The sequence below is a fragment of the Strigops habroptila genome, chromosome 1, assembly GCF_004027225.2.
Source record: "Strigops habroptila isolate Jane chromosome 1, bStrHab1.2.pri, whole genome shotgun sequence".
Classification (NCBI taxonomy): domain Eukaryota; kingdom Metazoa; phylum Chordata; class Aves; order Psittaciformes; family Psittacidae; genus Strigops; species Strigops habroptila.
In genome coordinates this window covers 27470442-27491820 of record NC_044277.2, presented here as the reverse complement: position 1 = coordinate 27491820, position 21379 = coordinate 27470442, and the positions used below count along the sequence as shown (strand labels likewise).

General features: G+C 37.0%; 1 protein-coding gene across 5 annotated transcripts; it reads left to right on the top strand.

Annotated features, from left to right (window-relative positions):
• The first annotated feature begins 32 nt into the window (after positions 1–32).
• On the top strand, positions 33–20332 carry LRRCC1 (leucine rich repeat and coiled-coil centrosomal protein 1). Of its 5 annotated transcripts, XM_030507548.1 has the most exons (20): positions 33–162; positions 415–620; positions 1297–1314; positions 1570–1635; positions 2386–2553; positions 4101–4270; positions 4371–4580; positions 5371–5573; positions 6353–6539; positions 6863–7011; positions 8188–8392; positions 11480–11619; positions 12848–13049; positions 13391–13576; positions 14736–14910; positions 15619–15782; positions 16500–16708; positions 16904–17041; positions 19382–19517; positions 20099–20332. In XM_030507548.1, exons 1-20 carry the CDS (start codon positions 104–106, stop codon positions 20219–20221), a joined length of 3114 nt encoding a protein of 1037 aa, XP_030363408.1. In that variant the 5' UTR covers positions 33–103; the 3' UTR covers positions 20222–20332. The 5 variants fall into 5 exon arrangements, with proteins under 5 accessions (XP_030363408.1, XP_030363415.1, XP_030363422.1 ...); XM_030507555.1 differs by lacking the exon at positions 1297–1314 and having other exon boundaries at positions 34–162; XM_030507562.1 differs by lacking the exon at positions 1297–1314 and having other exon boundaries at positions 78–162; positions 415–698.
• The last annotated feature ends 1047 nt before the right edge of the window (positions 20333–21379 follow it).

Sequence of the window (21379 nt, the reverse complement as noted above, 5' to 3'; positions counted from 1 at the left end):
GCCGTGAGGGGCTTTGCGTCCTAGCCGTAAAGCACGGAGCGCCGCCGTTGGGGAGGGAGGGAAGTTTGAAGTGGAGCGGCGGTTTGTGCGGGGGAGCTGCGGTATGGAGGGGCAGCGCGCTATCCCTGGCGAGCTCTACCTTGTGGATAAGGGGATTCGGAGGTGAGGAGCTTGCTGGAGGGGCAGGTGTCCCACTGCAGTCGGCGTGGGGAGCTGGGCCCCCGGGGTGAGGGGAGGTCGTGGGAAGCTGGGCCCCCCGGGGTGAGGGGAGGTTGTGGGAAGCTGGGCCCCCGGGGTGAGGGGAGGTCGCGGGGAGCTGGGCCCCTGGGGTGAGGGGATGCCGTGGCGCGGTGCGTGGCAGAGCAGCTCTAGAATGAAGCTGCCCGGCTGCTGACAGGTGCCTTTCCTTGGCAGCTTGCTGGAGGTTTCCCTGAGCTCAGAGCTGCACACGCTCAATGCGCACTGTAACCGCATCAGCAGGATCGAAGGTCTCGGCCATCTCCGGAACCTGCAACATTTAGACCTGTCCTCAAACCAAATCCGCCGGATCGAGGGGCTAAGTTCCCTGGCTAATCTGCGCACCCTAAGCTTGTCCTGTAACCTGATAACGAAAGTGGAGGGTCTGCAATATTTATTTCTGTCCATTTAGCAACAAATGAAGCTTTTCTAAGAGTTGTGTTAAAGCTTGCTTCTGGAAAGTATGCACATAACTAAGATTATACGAATGTAGTTGAGCTACTAACCAAATTATGATGTAAATTTTAAAAAGAGTTGTCCTGGTTCCAGCTGGGATAGAGTTAATTCTCTTCCTAGTAGCTGGTGCAGTTCTGTGTTTTGGCTTTAGTTTGAAAACAGTGCTATAACACACCAATGTTTACATAGCAATGTTGCTCAGTAGTGCTGACCCTGATCAAGCACTTCTTGGTCTCTCATGCTCTGCCAGTGAGGAGGGGCACAAGAAGCCAGGAGGAAGCAGAGACAGGACACCTGACCCAAACTAGCCAAAAGGGTATTCCATACCACAGTATGTCATGCCCAGTATAGAAACTGGGGGGAGTTACCTGGAAAGCCCAAATCGCTGCTCGGGTCGGGCTGGGTATCGGTTGGCGGGTGATGAGCAGTTGTATTGTGCATCACTTGTGTTTATTGTTTTCCCTTCCCCTTTTAGTTTTATATTCTCTGTCCTTGTTACTCCCCTTAGTAGTAGTGTTATATTGCACTTTAGTTATTAAACTGTTCACATCTCAATCCTTGAGTTTTACATATTTTTGATTCTCTTCCCTATCCTGCCTGGAGAGAGGGGAAGAGGCAAGGGTGAGTGAATGTCTGCGTGATATTTAGTTGCTGGCTGGGTTTAAACCACAACAAGACTATGTAGTCTCTGTAAGCTTTATCATAGCAAAATGCCTTAATTTAGAAGGAAAACCTGATTTTTATATTATGATTATAGTTCATTGTCATAACTTGTAGTTAGAATTTTTGAAAGCTTGCTCTGCAAGTTTTGATTTGATCAAAGCAGAACATTCTTTTGAAAATCTTGCTGTTTCTTTTTTCCCTCATTTTGTTTAGGACTGGAAAAGCTCTATAATTTAACTATGTTGAATTTGTCATATAATCACATACATGATCTCTCTGGTAAGTGACTTTGGTATGTACAGTGAAATAAAAAGCATTTGCCTCACTTTAGTTTTGAGGAGGTATATTTTTAAAAGTTTCTAGTAGTTCAGCCAAATCCTGAGTAATGCTGTGAAAGGTGGCAATTGCTGCTACTCTCAGCTTTCAAGTTCCTAACATTTAGGGTTATTCTGAACTGGAATTTATTCTATATGTGGTGAGCTGAGCTTGTTCACAAAGTAGCACAGAAAACATTTCAAGCTTATTTCCAAAGTGAAAAAAGCAGTAGTCTCAGAAGATATTTCCAAAATATTCATACCTTTCTTTTTATAGGACAGAAATGTAGCTTTGGCTATGATATGGAAGTTCTCTTCTAAATTTATTCGTTGGAATGTTCAGTTGTTGCTTCTAACTGAGATTTTAAGCTACGGAATCAAGGGAGTAATAGAAAATTTAAAAGAACATTGGTAACAGTTTCGTTAACAATCTGAGTTATAAAAAGGAACTCAAAGCAAAATGTTTATTTTTTTACATGCTTAACAATTAGAAAGTAATCTCTTTCTTTAAAGCTCCCCAGCTTGAGCATTGAACTGTGTGGAGGGTACCATAGCTAATTAATGTACGTAGACAGGAATATGGAGTTGTTATGAAATTTCCAGTTATTATGATGTGTAACTTCCTGAATATCTTTCATCAAGATGCAATTTGTTCTAAACTAGTCAGGAATCATAGCAGAAATCATTACTTTGATGTTTTTTCTCAAATTTTCAGGATTTCAGTGCCTTCATGGAACCAGTCATAAGATTAGCCATATTGACCTTCACAGCAACTGTGTAAACAATATTAATCACTTAGTTCAGTGCACAAAGGGGCTGTGCTGTTTGACACATCTGACACTGGAAAAAAATGGAAAAGCCAATCCGGTTTGTCACACAGCAGGTATGGATCTCATGTTAGGTAGATACTTTGTACTCCTTAGGTCAATGATTTCCCTAAACTAAGCCAGGTTCTGAAGCTTGTGTATTTGTTCTTTAACCAGCCAGCTTGCAGAAATCTAAATTCTGTCAAAATTAATTTGTTTTCCATTAAAAAAAAATTATGCCCCCTCTCCCCCCCCCAACATATTATCAAAATTGTAACTTATTGTATGCCTTGATAAGGCTCAGTTTTTTCACATGTTATTTTAGGTTAGGATGGGAGGTAGACAAAGAGTGATGGGAAGAGAAAGTATTGCAGAAATTGGAGGAAAGGAGTATTATATGGTGGGTGAGAAATTGAAGAATGTACAGAGGGATATTGAGCTATGTAGAAAGAGGACAGGCATGGGAAGTAGGTAGTCTTCTACCGAGAGAGACCACAAGAGGAAGATCTGTAAAAAGCACTATTAGCCTTTCCTCTTTTTCCCCTCAGCTTCAGAAAGTAGTGATGTTCTGCAGTAATTAGCATTTACATCAAAGTAGTAGGCAAGGATTTCACTAGACAGCATGGAGACAAGCTGGAGAAATGCGCGTGGATATATCGCTTTCAGTCTCATTGCCTAGAGCTTCTTGTTTTGGTGTAGGGTTTTTGTGTCTTTTAAATGTTACAGCCTATGTTCACAAGTTAAGTGGTAGCTTCCTGTTTCGGTGCAGGTTTTGTTTGTTTTATTTGTTTGTGTATAAGAGAGGGGAAAATCTACAGGAAGGTGGAAGTGGAGGGTTGATACTTTTGGGATAGCTCAAAGAGAATTTCATTACAAAGAGTAAAACAGTAGGAATTATCATAATACAAAACAGCAACTATATCATGAGCACATAACTGATAAAGTGTAATATATGTGCAGTTCTTGGAGATAATTGAGGGAAGACAAAAAAGGACCTAGGTAATGTTTTCAAAAGCACTCATGAATGAGTTTTACAGATGTATTCAGGCACCATGGAAGCAGTAACAGGACTATTGAAGTTATCTGGATAACTTGGAAAATTCCACTAGTTTTTTCTGCAAGTGTTTTACATACCTCTTCATATCTACCTCTTTGGTGGCACTTTTGGAACTGAAGTGTTCAGAAGCCCAAATTCTATTAATTTAAAGAAATTTAATTTCAATGCCTCACAGTTTCATAATGCCTTATTTCATGCACTGAAAAAGGATGAAATTATCTAAGCCCCTTCAGAACTTGTCTGTGTCTACCCTTGCACTTGATACAACGGTTTTGGTGCAGTAGGCTGATATTAAAAGGTTGTCCGTGCAACTGCTGTGTGTTGGTGATGATGGGGAAATGCTTGTGCAGACCAGGAGTAGGCAGACAGTTTCCCAGTCAATTTGTTTTGTAATGTCTGTTGAAAGCCTTATGGATCGGGAAAGTCAAGACACTTGCAGGTAACTCACCACACTTTTTTTCTTCTATTACAAATGCAGTGAATAATTTAAGATGACAGGGTACCTAAAATGCACTAGACGTCTTTTGGGGATTTATTTCAATTCAAATGTACTTTGTTTTTCTCAAGGTTATAGAGAAATTGTTCTTCAGATGTTGCCCCAGCTAACAGCTCTAGATGGAAGAAATATTTCTGGTGAACCAGTGGACCCAGCAGAAGAAAACCGTTCAGATTTGCAGTGTTTAGAAGACATTTGGAGCTGTTTGGTTTCACCTGGGTGTCCCTCATCCAAAGATCAGGTGCTGTAGTTTGTGTGTACTGATTTTCAAATGGATAAATTCTGTTTATATTTTGCATGTAACTCATGAATGTTACAAGGGTGGTCTTTCCTTTTGATAGAACTATGTTAGCTTACCAGTGGTGACACCACATATTGACCAGGCGTTAGCTCATTTCCGTCAACGTACAAAAATACCAGAACAAAATGCCATCAGCTCCTCTACAGAGCTTGTCTCATCTTCAGAACCAGAGAAGGCCGAACTTGATAAAATATACAGTGAGATGAGGATTAAGAAAATGGAAGATCAGATTTCACAGATACTGCAAAAGGTGATTTTTTTTTTTTGATTTTTTTTTTTTTTTTCCCTGTGATTGCGCAGAAAGTCTTGTTTGTAAAATGAGGTTTACCTTTTGGTAATGCAAAAGCTAGCTGGGACAGACTGGAGCATTTCTACTGGTATGCGTGTGCTGACTTAGTGCTAATGTGTTCTTAATAATTATAAGAAACTGGGAATAAACCAAAACCAAGTCTTTAAAACTGAGTAAGTCACAAAAACTTTAATACGGAATAAAAACCATAGTATATGGAATTAGGCAAACTATCTGATCATACTGTATTAGAAAATTAGTTTCTGTTTTTTACCCTGAAGCTATCAATACAGTAACTGAACCAGAGTAAAATATGAAATGCAGCAAAATATCTGGAATATAGAGTTGTATTAATTAATTTCACTAATAGGTCAAGTTGGTCTGATATGTTTGTCAGGTATGTTTTTGTAACTGCTTGTGGTGTACGTTACATGTTTGCAAGGTAGTTTTGGTTTTAAGTGCTGTGTTTGTTTCACAATTTGCACCAAGCTTCTGTGCCTAAGGATTTTACCAAATTTCAGGTATTTCAGAAAGATACAACTATGTGTTCTCAAGCATGCTGTTCTGTTGAGCTTATTTTATCTTTAAAACAATGAAATGTTTCCGCAAGGAGAGAAGGGGTTGTTCAGAAGCGATTATTTACTTTTCTATCAAAATTATTTTGTGTGAACTTTTTAAAAGTAGCATCCGAATAAGTGTTAGACAATTAGAAAAGGTAACATGTATAGATAAAACTTTGATCTGTTCTTAGGTATCTGATACCTCAGGAAGGGAAGCTCCTCCAAATATTCTCAAAGCTAAGAGAGACACAGATCCAACTTCTGAGAGCGAAAATGAGAGCGGAAAAGAGAAGAACAGAAAGGTTACAAAAAGAAGCAAGCTCCCTACTTACTGTAGAACTACCTTATCTACGAGGTGTCATGCGAATCCTCTTAAGAACAAAGTAACTGACAGGTATCCCGATATTTGCCATGTATGAAGCCAGAATGAATTAAGTTGAATATTGTCAGAGTGAAGGTAGTTTAACTTGAAACATTTTGCTGAAAGTGGTAGATTAGGTAAATTAGCTCTGTTAATAATGCACTAGAAATTATTAGCTACTGAGGCTTCACTCAGTCATTTCAGTATATAAGCATTTTCTGTCTTTAGGTGAAAAGGAAATTGCACGGAAGACTCCAAAACACTTTCAGAATTCTAAGAGCTTATAGTTTCGTCGTCTTTTTAAATTGTGGTGACAGAAGAATTCTCCACAGACAGAAGTGCCTCATTAAAAAATAAGAGTAAAAGATTCATGGTGTCAGAACAGTAGTCAAGAATATAACTGTCTGTATTTTGTGATGAAACTGAGGATGCCATGGTAATTTGCTTGATTTATATAGCAAATATCAGAAGTGATGAGTAGAAGATGATATAAATTGGAATATATTAGTTTAGTCAGCTACTGCAGCTCTACAACTCCTCTGCTTTTCTAAACTTGTTTTATGTCTATGATCATACGAAGTTTTTCAGATAGCATCTGCTAGTACTGCATACTTTTGTACAGCTGAAGATTTTAATTTAGCTGTTTGTTTTATGATCTGCTTGCGAATTATTTTCTACGTGGTTTTGAACCTCTTTAAAATTCAGCTTCTACAAAGAACTGTAAAATTTTGTCCTGGAAAAGTGTCTGAATCCCCTGTTGTTTTTTAAACTTTGCCTGTTTTTAACTATACCTTGATGCCCTGCTATTACAGGGAAGAGAAGAAGAGTTCCTCAAAGTGTTCACGCTCCAGCCAGAGAGACTCTCATCTCAATTCATCATCGGATACTCGAGACTTGGAAGTAGTGGGAAAGAAAGCTGAAATGCTAACTGGAAGACAGAGCAATATAGAAAAAGTAGAAGAAATTAATTCAAACGCCACAGAGGAATCAACATACCGAGTATGTTTTGCATCATTTCAAGTGAAATACATTTTCACCTGAAGCCAAGCATATGTCTCCTGATGAAGCTTTAAAATTGGAGGTGACAAAAAATAATTGCATGTAGCTAGTATGAAAAAATAGTGGAGTTCTTGTAGCGTTAGCTGGAATTTATTTTATTTCATTTTTATGGGGTATTTTGGCCTGGTCACTTACACTTTCCCCTCTCATCCATGAGTTCCAGAAAGACAAAGTCTTGTTCTACTGTTATGAATATTTTTTGTAATTTTTGGCTACACTTCAATGTTTACTAGTAAATTGATGCTTACCATATTCTTGCTAAGGCGCTGATTCAAGAACTGGATCAGGAGAAAGAAAGGAGGTGGAAAGCAGAGCAAGCAGAGAAGAAATTAATAGAGCATGTCAGAGCGCTACAGAAACATGCAAAAGAAGAAAAGAATATTCAGAGTATGGCTGTATACACTACAGACAGGTAGGGAAACAGAGTGCTGAAGTGTAAGAGTTTGGGTTTTTTTTAAATTTAAGACAATTCAATTTATAGGCTTAAGAAAGGAGAACAGCTTTAAACAATGTACTTGGAAAATAATGCAGTAAGAAGTAGTGCTAAAATTTTTCTTACTATTACCTAATGAAATTCCTTTCTGCTGCTCTGCAGCTTTCTTCCTGTTCTACTCTCAGAACAGTATTGGTATGTCACTTCCATTTCTAGCCATTATTTTCCAAGCAATCTGTATCATAATTGTTCAGCTCAAGCTCTAGTAGCTCTCTCATATCACACTTCTGGCTTCCAATTCCCAGTCTCCCTTTCCACATACAGTGGTTTGTTTTGGGGTTTTTTTTTTTTTTTTTTTTGGTTCTTTTTTCCTGCACAGTGCACTTGAACAAAGATGTTTCTGGCAGGGAAGACTCGGCCAACACGCAATATGTTTCCATGTCAGGCCTGGTATATCTTCCTATAGGCTGCTGTCATCATCCTTGTAAGTTCTGAGCAGCATCCTTTTTTAAAAAAAAGTTCTCCCTCTTAACACAGCATTGCTTATTGTTGGCTGTGATTAGAGATGTCTGCTCTATTTGTCTTTCTCTTAACTGCACTGTATTTATCAAAGACATTTTCTTTCTTGTAAGGAAGAAACAAGCCAAATGCTTCCTGAGTTACCGTCAGGGACCGGCTGTGATTATTTCCCTTTTTTTTTTTTCTTTTTGTTTTAGGTTCACTTCCCACTTTTATTACCACCTTGGAGAAGAGGCTTATTATGTTCCTTTTCTTTTAAGATAGATCTTGTATCAAAAATTATTAGAGTATTAAAGGATATTTCAAAGTTTTCTGAAGAAAATTATTAAATTAGAAATTGATAACGTCTGTTCAACTTCTTTATAAAGTAAAATGATACTGGAATGCCATTTCCTTGAAGAACCTGTGTCTAGCTTAGTTTCTTTTAAAATGAAGCTCCATATAGTGATGCTGTGCACAACTTCAGAAATATTTTACATACTTTTAGCAGTTTTACATGACTGCTGTAAATAGTAAAACTTGGCAAAGAACAAGATAGGGTACTACAACACTTACTGATGTGTTTTTCTCAATGTCTTTCACATCAACCTAAATAATAAAATATTTGTAATACAACCTTATTGCATTTATTCTCAGGCTAAAGGAATTGATATTGAGAGAGAGAAATGTTAAAGCAAGACTGCAAGCAGATGTCCAACAGTTGAAAGGTGAAACTGAAAGACTTACTAATGAGTTGAATCAGGCAAGAAATAAAGAAACAGAACTTCAGAAGGCCATGCAAGCTTTAGAAGAAACGCTATCCAAGATGGAGACACAGAGACTGCAGCAGCGAACAATAGAGGTAAATATTTTTCATGAGTAAATAATACATAAATAATACAATAGCAACAGGATAGCTACTGTAGTCCTAGGTATTAAGAAACACTAGATTTCACAAGCCTTAAGTTTTCCACAATAGAACCTGGGGCTTTTTTGGTTTTTTCATAATCATATAATAAGTATCCACTTTAATTATCAGTTAATGTCTCTTATTAATAGAAGTATGTCATGTGATGTGGCTTTAAGGTAAAGGAGAACAAGTTCTATTAACATGGAGAGTTGGTATTTTCTGACAATATTCAGGAACAAAAGCTAGTTTTTTAAAATGTTGCTGAAATCAATAAAGATCTCACACGATGGAAATCTGGTGGTTCTGTTTGTTTTGCTGATCTAAAGAAGGAGATGCTTTTAATTGCAACCAGAACAAAACAGTAAATTTTAAAGTGGTTTTGGTTTTTGTTTTGTTTGGTTTTTTGGTTTTGTTTTTTTTGGGGGGGGGGAATGTTTGTTTGTTTGCTTGGGATTTTTTGGGTTTGTTTTAAAGTTGGAGAAGATAATGATGCTTTTTTTTTGGTCAGAGGCACTTTGTTCAGTGTACAAATACATAAGATGGAAGATGTTGGAGCAGATATTGCCACTGTATCTGACTGAATAATTAATTGGTGATTTTTCAGTGGCCAAATGCTGCATCTACCAATATCTATTCCAGTTGTTTGATTATATTCCTATATTAGCCTATTCCTGTGTCACTGAAAAACTTCTGAACCACTAGTATGGTGCTGTAGGAAATCTGGTCATTCAGATACCCTGAAAGGAAAAAGAATCAGGGAGTGTGCTGACAACGGAACTCCAAGTGCCATTCAAATTATGAATTAGCCACCCTTGGCTTCAGGCTTCTGTTTTGGCACCCGAGTAGCTCTTCCTTTTTTTTTTTTTTTTTTTTTTTTTTTTTTTTCCCCTTACCTGTAAATATCCTGAAGCTGTTATGGATCTAGAAGTGACCTTCAGTTTCAATCAGATATCTGCTTGTCACTTTGAAAAATACTAAATTTAGTGATTTAGAGGAGAGTGGTTGGGTTTTTTTGTTTGGTTTGGGTTTCTTTTTTCCTTTCCTATAAGGAAGGAAATACCTTACTGGTGTATGAGGTTTTTAATTTTCTTTTAATGAGTTTGTAGAAATAAGTAATCTCTTTTGATAATAGTAGCATCATTTTTATTAACTGCAAAACTTCATTAAATTCATGTCTTTAAGATCCTGTAGCACATGCTCTTTAATTATTTTTCGAAGAATAATCATGATGCTCTAGAAACTAAATTCTCTTTCTGAATGTTCAGATTTAATATACCTTTGGCCTATTTTATCAACTCAAAGATTAACTAATTCTAGAATATTTTATAAAGCTTTCTTCTAGTACACATAGGTAGCTTCAAGGGTAAATTTTGGTTACTCAGGGTAGTCACTGCTTAAGGACTTCAGTCAATATTACTAGATCACTTCTGCAAGGGATTCAAGATAAATAAGCTACTATGCATCTAAATGCGTACCATATTTTCCAGAAGTCTTTAAATTTGCATGTGTTCTCACTTGAAATTTTTGGGTTTAAGTGTTTCAATTCTGGAGAGAATTGCTTCACTTCATCCACAAAACAACAGCAATACAGTGGGGCGCATGTAAATGTTACTCATGAAGAGGCTTAACATGAGAACTTAGCTTCATATTCAAGCCTCACAACAATTTTCATTCAACTGAGGTTAATGTATGAACTTTAGGTACCTCTGGCATTCTCAAGCTGGAACTCGTAACATGCAGCAGCACGTATGTATCTTAAGGGACATTGCAGGGGATGATGAACATTGAAAACAATGTTTTATTTGTGAGTGCAGGACATTCAATAGAGCTCTTAATTTTTTATCTTAAATTTTGATTGATCTTTCAAAACTCCAGTTGAGGGGGACAGTTGCGATGGAATTGAAAGAAAACAGTTTGGGATTTTTTTTTTTCTTTTTTGTTTTGTCAGGTTGAAGGGGGGGATTGTTGTGAGTTGGAAAGTAAACTGGGTTGTATCTTGTGGTGTAGCTCTGCCATTAGATAACTGACACTTAAGAGTAATTGATTTGATAATCACAGATTTGGCACTCTTGAAATCAAAGAGATAAAAAGGAGGACAGGTTGACAAGATAGTTGATACTTCTCACTGCTTGAGCGCAAAAGGCTCAAGATGAATGCCACAAGTAATGATGAGGAGTAAGAACATCTTCATTAACATCATCTCTGCTGTTTCTGTGTGTGCTAACTTGCAGCCTTCTGAAGTGTCTTGATTCTGAATTACCATTTCATGAGTAATTAAAACCTTTTTTATAACTTTTTTCATATCTTTTTATTCCTACTTGTTGAGTTAAAAAAAACAGGTTTGTTTGTATAAGGCTTCAAATTATAAAATTCATAAAAGCTTGCATTAAGTGGAAAAAGCGGAGTATGCCACCTGGTGTTTATACTGATTCTCCATTTTTTTCCTAAAATCATTAGAAGCAGCCCTGTTCAGCAATTTTAAAATATAAAACTTGGAAATATACAGATTTTTGTAACTCTGTTTAAAAAAAAAAGTTATATTGAATACATACAAATGTTTTGCTTGAAACTAATACAAGTGCTATGAGAGTTTGTAATTGAGCAAATCATTCTGCCAGTACACGTGTTCCACTTCTGCAGAGCATTCTCAAGTTCTTTATAAATTAAGCAAATGTTCTCAGTTCTTCATAAAAGTTGCTTTTTTTCTGTTGGAGTAAGTTAGGCTAAGATATAATATTAGACATCTTGTCTGAAATTTCTGCAAGTGTAACAAAATGTAGTAAGTAAAACAACAAACAGAATAGGACAAAAAAACCCTACAACTTTTCCTTTGTCTTGGGCTAGGTAACATAATAAAATTCCATAAAATTTTATGAAAAATCCTGACAGTTGTTGGAGCATGCTGTAAACTTAATGGCCCGGGTAGATATGTATAAAACTGTATTAAAGCACCTGTTCCTGTGTATTCTGGTATAAGACATAAAGAACAGATTGCAGTTTCAAGAAAATCTTGTTGCTTCCTTTATGAATTCAACACAGATGAAACAGGTGCAAGAAGCAGAACTTAAAGCGTCAGCAAGTGAAAGAGAAGTACAGTTACTTCGAATATCCTTTCGACAACAGAAGGAGAAGGTAAAACAACTACATGAACTGCTTATATTAAGAGAGCAAGAGCAAAGGTATGGGATCTGTTTTCACAAATAGGATGCTAGTGTTGCAAATATGTCTTGTTTAAATGTGCTCTGCAAAGTGTCAGTGTGTGTTTGTGGTTTTGTTTTTGGTTTTTTAATGGGAGAGATGGTCTTCGTAAAAATGTAGATGTCTCCCCACCCGTTTTCTTGCTTATTTAAGAATATCTTCATACCTTGTAGATTCCTGACTCATAAGTCCATGTAGGCAACTGTGCTCTTCCAGTTTCTTATTTGATAGGTTCTTGTCTTATTCTGTGGCTGAACTTTTTATTTTAAATACTTGACCTTTAATCCAGGAAATAATCAGATCAAAATAAAATCACATTCACATTATTGTCTGAAGAGCTGATCTGCATATACTACAATAGCACAAAGTGTTCAAAAAAAAAAAAAGTCAGCTTCTACAGCATCTTCCTCTCAAAATTTCTTTTTTTTTTTTTCCAGAATACTTGAATATAAGTTCTATACCATTTAGCTAACAAAATCAAATACATGTACAAACTAAAGCAACAAGTGGTGTTTCAATTTACAAGGCTAAATGTATTCAGACACCAAGATAATAGCGAGTTTAGATGGGCAGAATCTGATAGCTATATTTTGAGATCTTCCAATTATTATCTCAAATTGCCAAAAGATGTAATATGAAGGACAGTGAGTATGTTTTGTGTTTGTGCTTTAAAGCAGACAAACAGAATAGTCTTAAAGTACAGGGTACTTCTGCTTCAACATTCTCTTATAGGGATGCTTCGAGATAGGAAGGAGGCTTATCCTGGAACCCTTTAGGTCCCCATTGCTGCTGCTTTTCAGGTTTTGGGCTGAGTGAGAAGCAAGAGTTTAGTGAGGGTGAAGAAAATGACCGCAAAAGAGGGTATCTGGCTGTGGAGTGCTTTTCCCCCCGATTCCAATAGCTCTTCCAGATCTTTGTTATCAGCAAAGCAAACAATTGCTAACTAACAGCAAAAGAGCAATTGAATAATTTCTACAAAAGTTTGAATTAGAAAGTACGATTACCCCTTTGGGTGTTTTAACAGTAGTCAACACTTTTCCTTATCCCTGAGCTATTGTCATAGAAGACTGAAATCTGTCTGTGAAACTAAGGAATTTATCCCCTACGTTATGTAATTTGTTATCCTTTTTAAGAAATACTAAGGAAATTAATTGAAACAGCTGTCAGATACTGCAGGTCTTGTCTCAAGTATATGTTTGATAACTTCAGGAAAGAACTTGAAACCCGGGTTGCTTTAAATGGACCTGAATTTCAAGATGCTTTGTCAAAAGCAGTGGCTAAAGAGGAGCAGAGGCATGAACACAGTGTTAAAGAATTTCAAGAGAAAATTAATACGTTAAACCAGAAGTACAAAGAGTTAGAAGATGAATTTCGTTTAGCTTTAACTATTGAAGGAAAAAGGTTTAAAGAGGTAAGACAAAGAGAACATTTAATAACAGTCAAGGTGGAGTTGTAGTTCTCTTAAATTTTTTGCGTTTGAGGTGTTGGGGTTTGGTTTTGGGGGGAGGAAGGGGTTTGTTGGTTGGTTTTTTTTGTTGTTTGTTTTGCATTTTTGGTTGGGTTGGTTGGGGTGTTTTTGAAGTATCGCCAACAAACTGATAGAAAACCAGTTTCAGACATTCACTAATTTCACACACTGTTGATGAACTTCTATTTCTTCCTTTATTTGAAATTTAAATGTCATTTTTGTGTATGTGTACACATTTCTTCCAGATTTTAGCATTTTCAAGTCTTGTCTTTATAAAACTTTAGGTGAAAGAGGGTTTTGAAAATGTTACTGCTGATCTAGCTGCACATAAACAAGCCCTCTTTGAATTTGAACGAAAGGAAAAAGAGATGGCAAGTGTGATCCAAGACCTGACAAGCATAGTGAAAGAACAGAAAGCAAAGATAGCAGAATTAACAAAAGCAAATGAAGAAGCTACAGCAAACCTAAAGGTACTTGTTTCAAAACATTTCAACTGCATATATTTTTTTTGTAATATTTTATTTGTAAAAGTTAGCAATTCCATACAAGGTAGGTTGACATGTTTCCTGTTGCACTAAAACCTAGAACTCCACATCAGCCTTTATTCTTGCATCCTGCACTTCAATCTCTCACAAAACACTGCTCCCCATATAGCAGAATCTAGACTCACGCATGTCTTCAGAAGTGCACTTCTTGCCTTGTGAGCGCTCCCAGTTTATATATAATCAAGTGGTCACTAAACTGAGATTTAAAAACCTAAATAAATAGCCCCGACCCCTTTGTAAATTGAAAATAATGGAACATGGTTCTGCAGTGGTCACTGTATGTGAAGTAACAATGAAATTGAACGATCAAGTGTCATTATTAGCAGCTTCATATCTCAGAGTTGCATAAAATTAACAGTAATTATCTGCTAATTGTCTGATGTTAAATACTGCGGGCACAAGTGCTTTACCTTACACTACTGATCACTGTATATTAACATATTATAGTACTGCCTTGTTAAATCTTGAAAATCTTAGGAACGTAACTTTTAAACCATTATGTGATCCAGTCCATCTTTGTATTAAAACTTCTGTGCAGTACAAGTCCTGCACAGCTGTTTCTCATCTCCTCGCTACATGTTGCTTTTAGGGTGTTCAAACATTGGACAGGATAGCATTCTGCCAGTCAGTGGTGCTGCTACAAACAAATAACTGTATTAAACACCTGTAATCTGTAGCCTGCATAAGTGAAGATTTATCGTGAGGAGTGGGAAGTTCATCCCGGCTTCTGTCTATTTTCTTTTGCTTTGGTTTTTAGTGTCTTAACTAGACTTTCTGTTTCTATTTGTGTGTGTGGTTTTGACTTGTGCATTTATAATTCTAAACAGGCTTTTATAATGGCACTGATAACTTAAGGTGGCTGTTTAGAAATCAGCTTTACAGTTTTCTGGGATTGAAGTATGTCTATTTGAAGCAATCATTTGTGTTTCATTTCTGGGAAGAGATGCAGATAGGACCATGTATGCAAGCAGAACATTCTTCAGTTAACTTTATTTGCTGCATTACTTTCGTACCACTTAGTATTGATTTGAAATTTTGAATACTTTTTTTTTTATTGTCCTTTTTCCAATGTTCATTTATACAGTGTCGAACTGGAGAACTTGAAACTGTGGTTGAGGAGGACAAACAGAAGGCTGCCCAAGTTGAACTTCTGAAAAAGCAAAATGGAAAACTTATTTCCCAGCTGACAGCCCAGGAATCTGTGATTGATGGGTTAAAAATGGAAAGAAAAATATGGGGGCAGGAGTTGGCACAACAGGGTAAATTTTTTTTCTTTTTAAAAAAAAAAATTGTGGTGTTCAGTGTCATACCTTTCACATAAACACTCCAGTATAGTTGTAAGCATGGCAGGGTCTCTGTTGATCTTATCTAGTTATAAAGATGGGCAAAAATAGATGTTCTGTAGGATGCAGGCCATTATAGGAACTGTAACATCAGTTATAATATTTGTGGGAGATAGTTGTAAATGCAGTTTATCTGTTTCCCAAAAATGTCAAAATACTGTAATGTTATACAAAGAACTTTTAAATATGAAGCTAGGAAAGCAAGGATTTGTAAATGGTGTTATGTAATACTGCTTGTCTATCACATAAGTCTAATGTGAAAATTTCACTACTTATCTTAAGAAGTGTTAAATGCTGGGTGAAATAAAGCTTGGGCTTTTTTCATTTTTCCCTATTGACATAACTCAGCTCAGCCTTGTGGGTTCTTTGAGATTGGCTGCGTCTGAGAGAAATACTGTTGACTTTATCCTTTGAAAACTTCTCTGATAAAAAGATAGACCTTCGGTTCTACATGTCCTCTCAAGTGTTACCTACCTACAGATTAAAGCCCTACAATGTTTCCAGTGGGCAAAAGGTCATGTTTGTTTTTTAAGGTAGTTCTTACCTTTGCCTGCCTCCCTCATTATACATCTTGAAGTCATCTGTAAAATGAGTGCTGTAGTGTCAATATCCTGTTTTATCTAGGAGCTCATCTTGCTCAAGATCGGGGAAAACTGGAGGCAAAAATTGAAGTTTTAACGAATGAGATTGAGATATTAAAAAAGCAAAAGGAACAGGACAGTGATACTATAAGAATTAAAAACAAAATAGTGGATGATCAGACAGAAACAATTAGGAGATTAAAAGAAGTAAGTGCCATGTCTGACAATTTGTATGCTTAGCTAAAATTAAGACGTGCAGTGCAAGTTATTGTAAAGGCTGTGATAAAAGCTGACTGTCCTCCTAGTTTACCAACTCAGAAAGCACCATCAGGCTGTCAGTGGCAGCTAATTTCACCAAGAGCAGAAGAGGGTCTTGTGTAAACTTCATGTACAGAGATGCTGCTTTGAATCTCCTGTTGAACCTCTTATGTAAAGACTTTCTTCCTTGTCTTGCTTCAAGTCACTTTTGATAATGATTTTGAGAGAGGAAAAACTAGGATAGCATAATCCTTCTTGTGAGTTTAAAAGCAAAGCAGAAAAAGATTCTCGAAGAGATTGTTTATTTTACAATGTAAATTTTTTTTTATTTTCTTGTAAATCACCATTTTAACAGCAGAGCTACGTTTTAATTTAGAGACTTCAGACTTTATTAACCAGAGCAAAGAGAATGTGAACTCAGTGATTTGTTATATAGAATAAGTTGTTGTACTAGAGTTGTAAATAGCTCTTGTCATAACTTGCTTTCAATTTCAGATTTATGTTTTGATGATTAAGTACTTTTCATATAATAATACATTTAGAAGAGCAAGCTTTCACATGTTCCTCTCTGCTTTATTCCACCATAGACTAAACAGATACTCTTAAAGGGTAACAATAAAGTTAAAGTGAAGGGAGTTCATGTTCTAAAATGTTTATCTTCTAAAGGGCTTACAAGAAAAAGATAAACAAATCAGAAAACAGCATGAAGAAAACCTGAAAGCTCAAAAATGTTTTCAAGTACAGTTGGATGAAAAAGCTGCTGAATCTGAAGAGCTAATGGAAAAATTAGAAAGGCAAAATGGAAGAAAAGAGGAATTAAAGCAACTGCTAGAAGAGAAAGAACTAGAACTTGATGACATTAAGAATGCATACAGGTGATACATACAAGTGGCAATAATTTGTGATTATGATAGTGTGCAACACTGCTCTGAAGTTACTCCATGTTCAGAGAGTACTTGTTTGCTATTATAACCCACAGAAATGTGGAAAAATGGAAGCATGAAAAACCTTCTTTCAGCCCTCCTAGGTGGTATCCACATTCATTGTAAATATGTGCATTTTATTCTCAGTGCACTGAAAATGAAGTGGCAAGGTAAAGAAGAAATATTAAGCCAGCTGGAGGTGCAGGTTAAACGAATGAAGGAGAACTTTGATATCAAAGAGAAGAAGCTGATTGAGGAGAGAGATAAAAGTCTTCAAACTCAGAGGTGAACACCTTAATAGCTTATTTTGTGACTGCTCAGTTAGTATAGAGTTGCACTGTTAATAAGTATACAAAAATGTTTGATTATATGGTGAAAGAATGCATAATACCTTTGTAAGTTCTTGGTGAGGCCAGTGGGTGCAAAGTCTGTGTGTGTAGAAGTAATTCTTACTATACAGGTGACTTACTTTGTGGAAATAGAATTCAGTTAAACATTCCTCCTTTAAACTTCTTAGCTGTGTTCCCAATTTCTTTGAATAATTGGAGCCTACACTTGTTCCTCCCTAGTATGCCTGTTCCACCACAGTGCTTTGGGTTTTTTCAGTGAGGAAACTCCATGTTACGCTTACATGATAGAGACTCTTCTACAGGCATCGCACATGCTGGCTGGAGTCAGGTAGCGAAGGTGCTTGTGCATGAGGCACAGTCTGCAGCAGGGTTTCTTTGAGCATGAGCCTGTAAACCTTCCAGCTCATGACCAGGATTCATGGGTCAAATTGGTTGCAAATCACAGGTCAATGCCTGTGGCTGGCACTTGGGCTTGCAAGAGAGGCCACAGTGTTTCATTATGCAGGATTAAAATAGCTTGTGTGCTGTGTAGGAAATTGAGGGCAGATCCTCGATTTTTATCACAACAATACTAATAAATCATAGAATTGCGGATTCACTTAAGTTGGAAAAGACCTTTAAGATCAAGTCCAAACGTTAACCTAACACTGCAAAGTCCACCATTAAACTATATCCCTAAGTGCCACATGTACGCATGTTCACCCTTTTGGTGAAGAAATTTTTCCTAATATCCAGTCTAAATCTCCTATGGTGCAACTTAAGGCTATTTCCTTTCATCCTATTGCTTGGTACTTGGGAGAAGAGACCAACACCCACTTTGGGACAACCTCCTTTCAGGTAGTTGTAGAGAGGGATGAGTCCCCTCCTGAGCCTCTTTTTCTCCAGGCTAAATCGCAGTTCCCTCACAACCGTTCTTTTTCCAGCAGGCAGCTTTCCAGCCTCTCTTCCCAAAGCTTGTAGTGTTGCATGAGGTTGTTGTGGCCCAAGTGCAGGACCTGGCACTTTGCCTTGTTGAGCCTCATACTATCGGCCACATCCCATTGATCCAGTCAGTCGAGATCCCTCTGCAGAGCCTTTCCTACCCTCAAGCAGATAAAACTTGCTAGTAATTAACTTTTCAATCTGTGACAAACAGACTGTGAGTTACCTGTCATTCTCTTCCCATACAGGTAGCAATAGGTTTTTTATTTATTATTCCTCTCGTACTGCCAATTTTTAATTTTGTTGAGCAGTTAACAGTAAACATGAGATGATACAAATACTTATAACCCAAAAAATAGTCAGGGACTTGGATGATGCTCATTTATTTCATATGCGTCTGGCATTATGGAGATGTGTGGTAGACTGCTGCCTGTGATGAGCTTAGATTGCTAGTATGATTTTTACTTTACTCTCTGGCCCCTTATTTTATTTCCTTCCTCCCTCCCAACTATTCTTAAGAAAAGATTAGCTAGTTAAGAAGACTGCATATGTATCTAGCAGCAATAACCACACTGTTACTGAAGTAATAAGCCAATATGACTAAGGCTTTTTTGCTTTACATTTTTAAATTGAACACTTTGATTAATTACATTTTCACTATTATTTAAGGAAGGTCATGTGATTAATAAATGAAAGAAAATACCTTTATGGTTAAGTTTGATTTAAAACAAATAAAAAACCCCACCAAAAAAAAAGCGACCACCTCAAATAGTCAATAGTACTACGTGTTGGAACGTCTGGAGTGAAACTGAAATTTTGTCCCATATAATTCTGTTCTGTTTCAAAAATTCCTTGTAAATTAATTGCATAGTAGAATAATTTGTCTTGGTTTCCATTGCTACATATTTTAGAATTAATAAAAGCAGAATTTGCTTGGAGTCAAGGAAAGGCTTCACTACTGTGAAGCAGACACTTTTTCTGTAAGACACAGGCTTACAGCTGTTTACAGGATCACATAGTTCAGTAATTGACTTCTCAGGAAGCAAAAGTGTAATAAGTATATGTTTGAAAACAGGTGGAGTTCTTATCCTTGTTGACAGTAGCAAGCCTGAATCTTTGTGTTCTTTGTTAGTGATTGAATGCTTCTAAGAGGAATGCCAGCAGCCCTACACACAGTGCATAAACCTAGAGCATGTATTTGAGAAAACAGGGCATCTGGAGCTAGATATTGAAATAATTGGTTTATGCCTATGTTATTAAAACCATATCAAAGGCAGAATTAGGCAAAGCAAAATACTTCAGTTGTTTGAAGGAGTGTGGTTTTTTTTTTCCTTTTTTTTTAATCCTTTTTTAGGATTGCTGTGGAAAAGCTTCATGAAATGGGTGATGCTTTTAGAAAACAACTTGGGTCAATGTTGGTAGCTCATCAGGAAGAACTATTGCAGCTGGCAAATGAAAAGGAAAAACAAATCGAAGCAGCAAATGAAAAAGTAATTTTAATACTAAATTTATATGTTTATTGTATTTGCACTTTTATTCTACAGCTGCTAAAACAGTGGTGCTTGGAAGTCACCTGTTTGTATGTATCAAGCTAGTCTCTGGATGGAAACAGCCCTAGTTTAGTACTCAAACTTTGCACAGCCGGAACATCTCTAGAACTTGTACCATCAGGAGGTTCTGGATTAAAGCAAAATATAGACTGGCATGTTGTGCAGCTGTTATGAGGCGATAGCTAAACATTCCCTTACCTATACAGGCAAGAATAATAATGATTATGCCATATAATCCACTTAACTCACCTGTGCCAGTGCTAACAGTTACTGTTCCTGTCACATACGCAGTTGGTATTTTGGTGTTGGTACGTTACTCACTGTCTCCTAGCAAATTAATGCTATTTTTAAAGCAAAATTCTGTTACTGCATACAGTGTCAAAAGTAGTGCATTGCTTATTTAAACATAAGCATGTTACTCTTGCATTGCTTATCAGTGTTTAAAAATGGCCAAGATTATATGGTTTTGGGTATATTAAGGAAAAGCAAGAATCCTGTTTAATCTCAATGTGCTCTATCAGGTTTACTGCGTTGAAGAAGAAATGCGGCAGCTTCTGCAGGAAATGGCAAACCATAAAAAAGCCATGGAAAATAAAATAAGACGACTTACACATGCACTGAATGATTTTCAACAAGATCTTTGAAAATTGTGTAATATGTTTTTAGTGTATATATTAACAGATTTTAGCAAATTCATACACTGCTGTACTTTATTTTCTAGAGAATAAATTCTTTGATATATTTTGGTGGTTCAGGAATCAGACACTTATTTTTACATTATTTTCATAATACCTATTTATTTCTAACCTTTGGTTATTTTTTAATTTCTGTCAGAATGGGTTAAAACATATATAGAGAAGAGCATCATATGAAAAATTAGGAATTAGCATGTTTAAAGAGGAAAAGAAAGTTGAGCCTTTGATTCTAAACCAAGAGCCTGAAGCCTTGCGTCCCTGGGGAAGAGATCCAAGAACGTACCTGAAAATACATTTGTTCTGCCACTGTTCATGAAGCATGCATGTCTTCTGCACCTCAGCATGACTGAGAGTGGCGGCAGTTTGGTTCTCTACAGCAACAGGCTTTAGAAAAACAGGAGATAATAAACTAACAGCTTCTTACAGAAACTAATCACCAGCCTTATGTTAACGTGGTGGTTATACTTCTTTCATGATGGAGAGTTTACCATCTCTGCTGTACTTTGGCATTTATTGTATTTGCTTGTTCTTGGAACATCCTAAACCGTTATTGTACTATACCACACTGAAGTGTTTAATGCTGCAGTAGCAAGTAAAACACGTAAGTAGTAACCACGACGGTTACTTGTTGGTACACCAGGTGGAGCTATTTCTTCCCATCTCGTAGTAGCTAAAGGAGAGTCCTGGTGCTCCAATGAGGATAGAAGCCGGGAAGCTGACTTTGCCACCGGCCTGTTCAGAGCCCAGGCACGAAACACTGATGCAGTATAATGGTATGGGTGCATTTTTGTGCCCAGCAAGAGCACCAGTGCTCTTACTTCAGTAGAAGGCCCTGGCCTTTGGCTAACTGTACAAGGCCTGTTGGGCTTGTTATCAACTTGTTATGAAAGCTTGCTGTGTGAACCAGATCTTGATACCAGCTCCTCTTGTTATGAGGTGCAGCTGAAGCATGGGATGTAACAAAGGCCTTGAAAACATGGGCACAAGTTGAAAGCGCAGGCCGTGGCTGCAAAAACAACACTGATGGTCAGTGACTGGTCTTCCACATAGCGCAACCTTGAGAGCTGGGGACAGGCTGCTTTTGCTCTAAGAAAGGAAGCAGCAAAG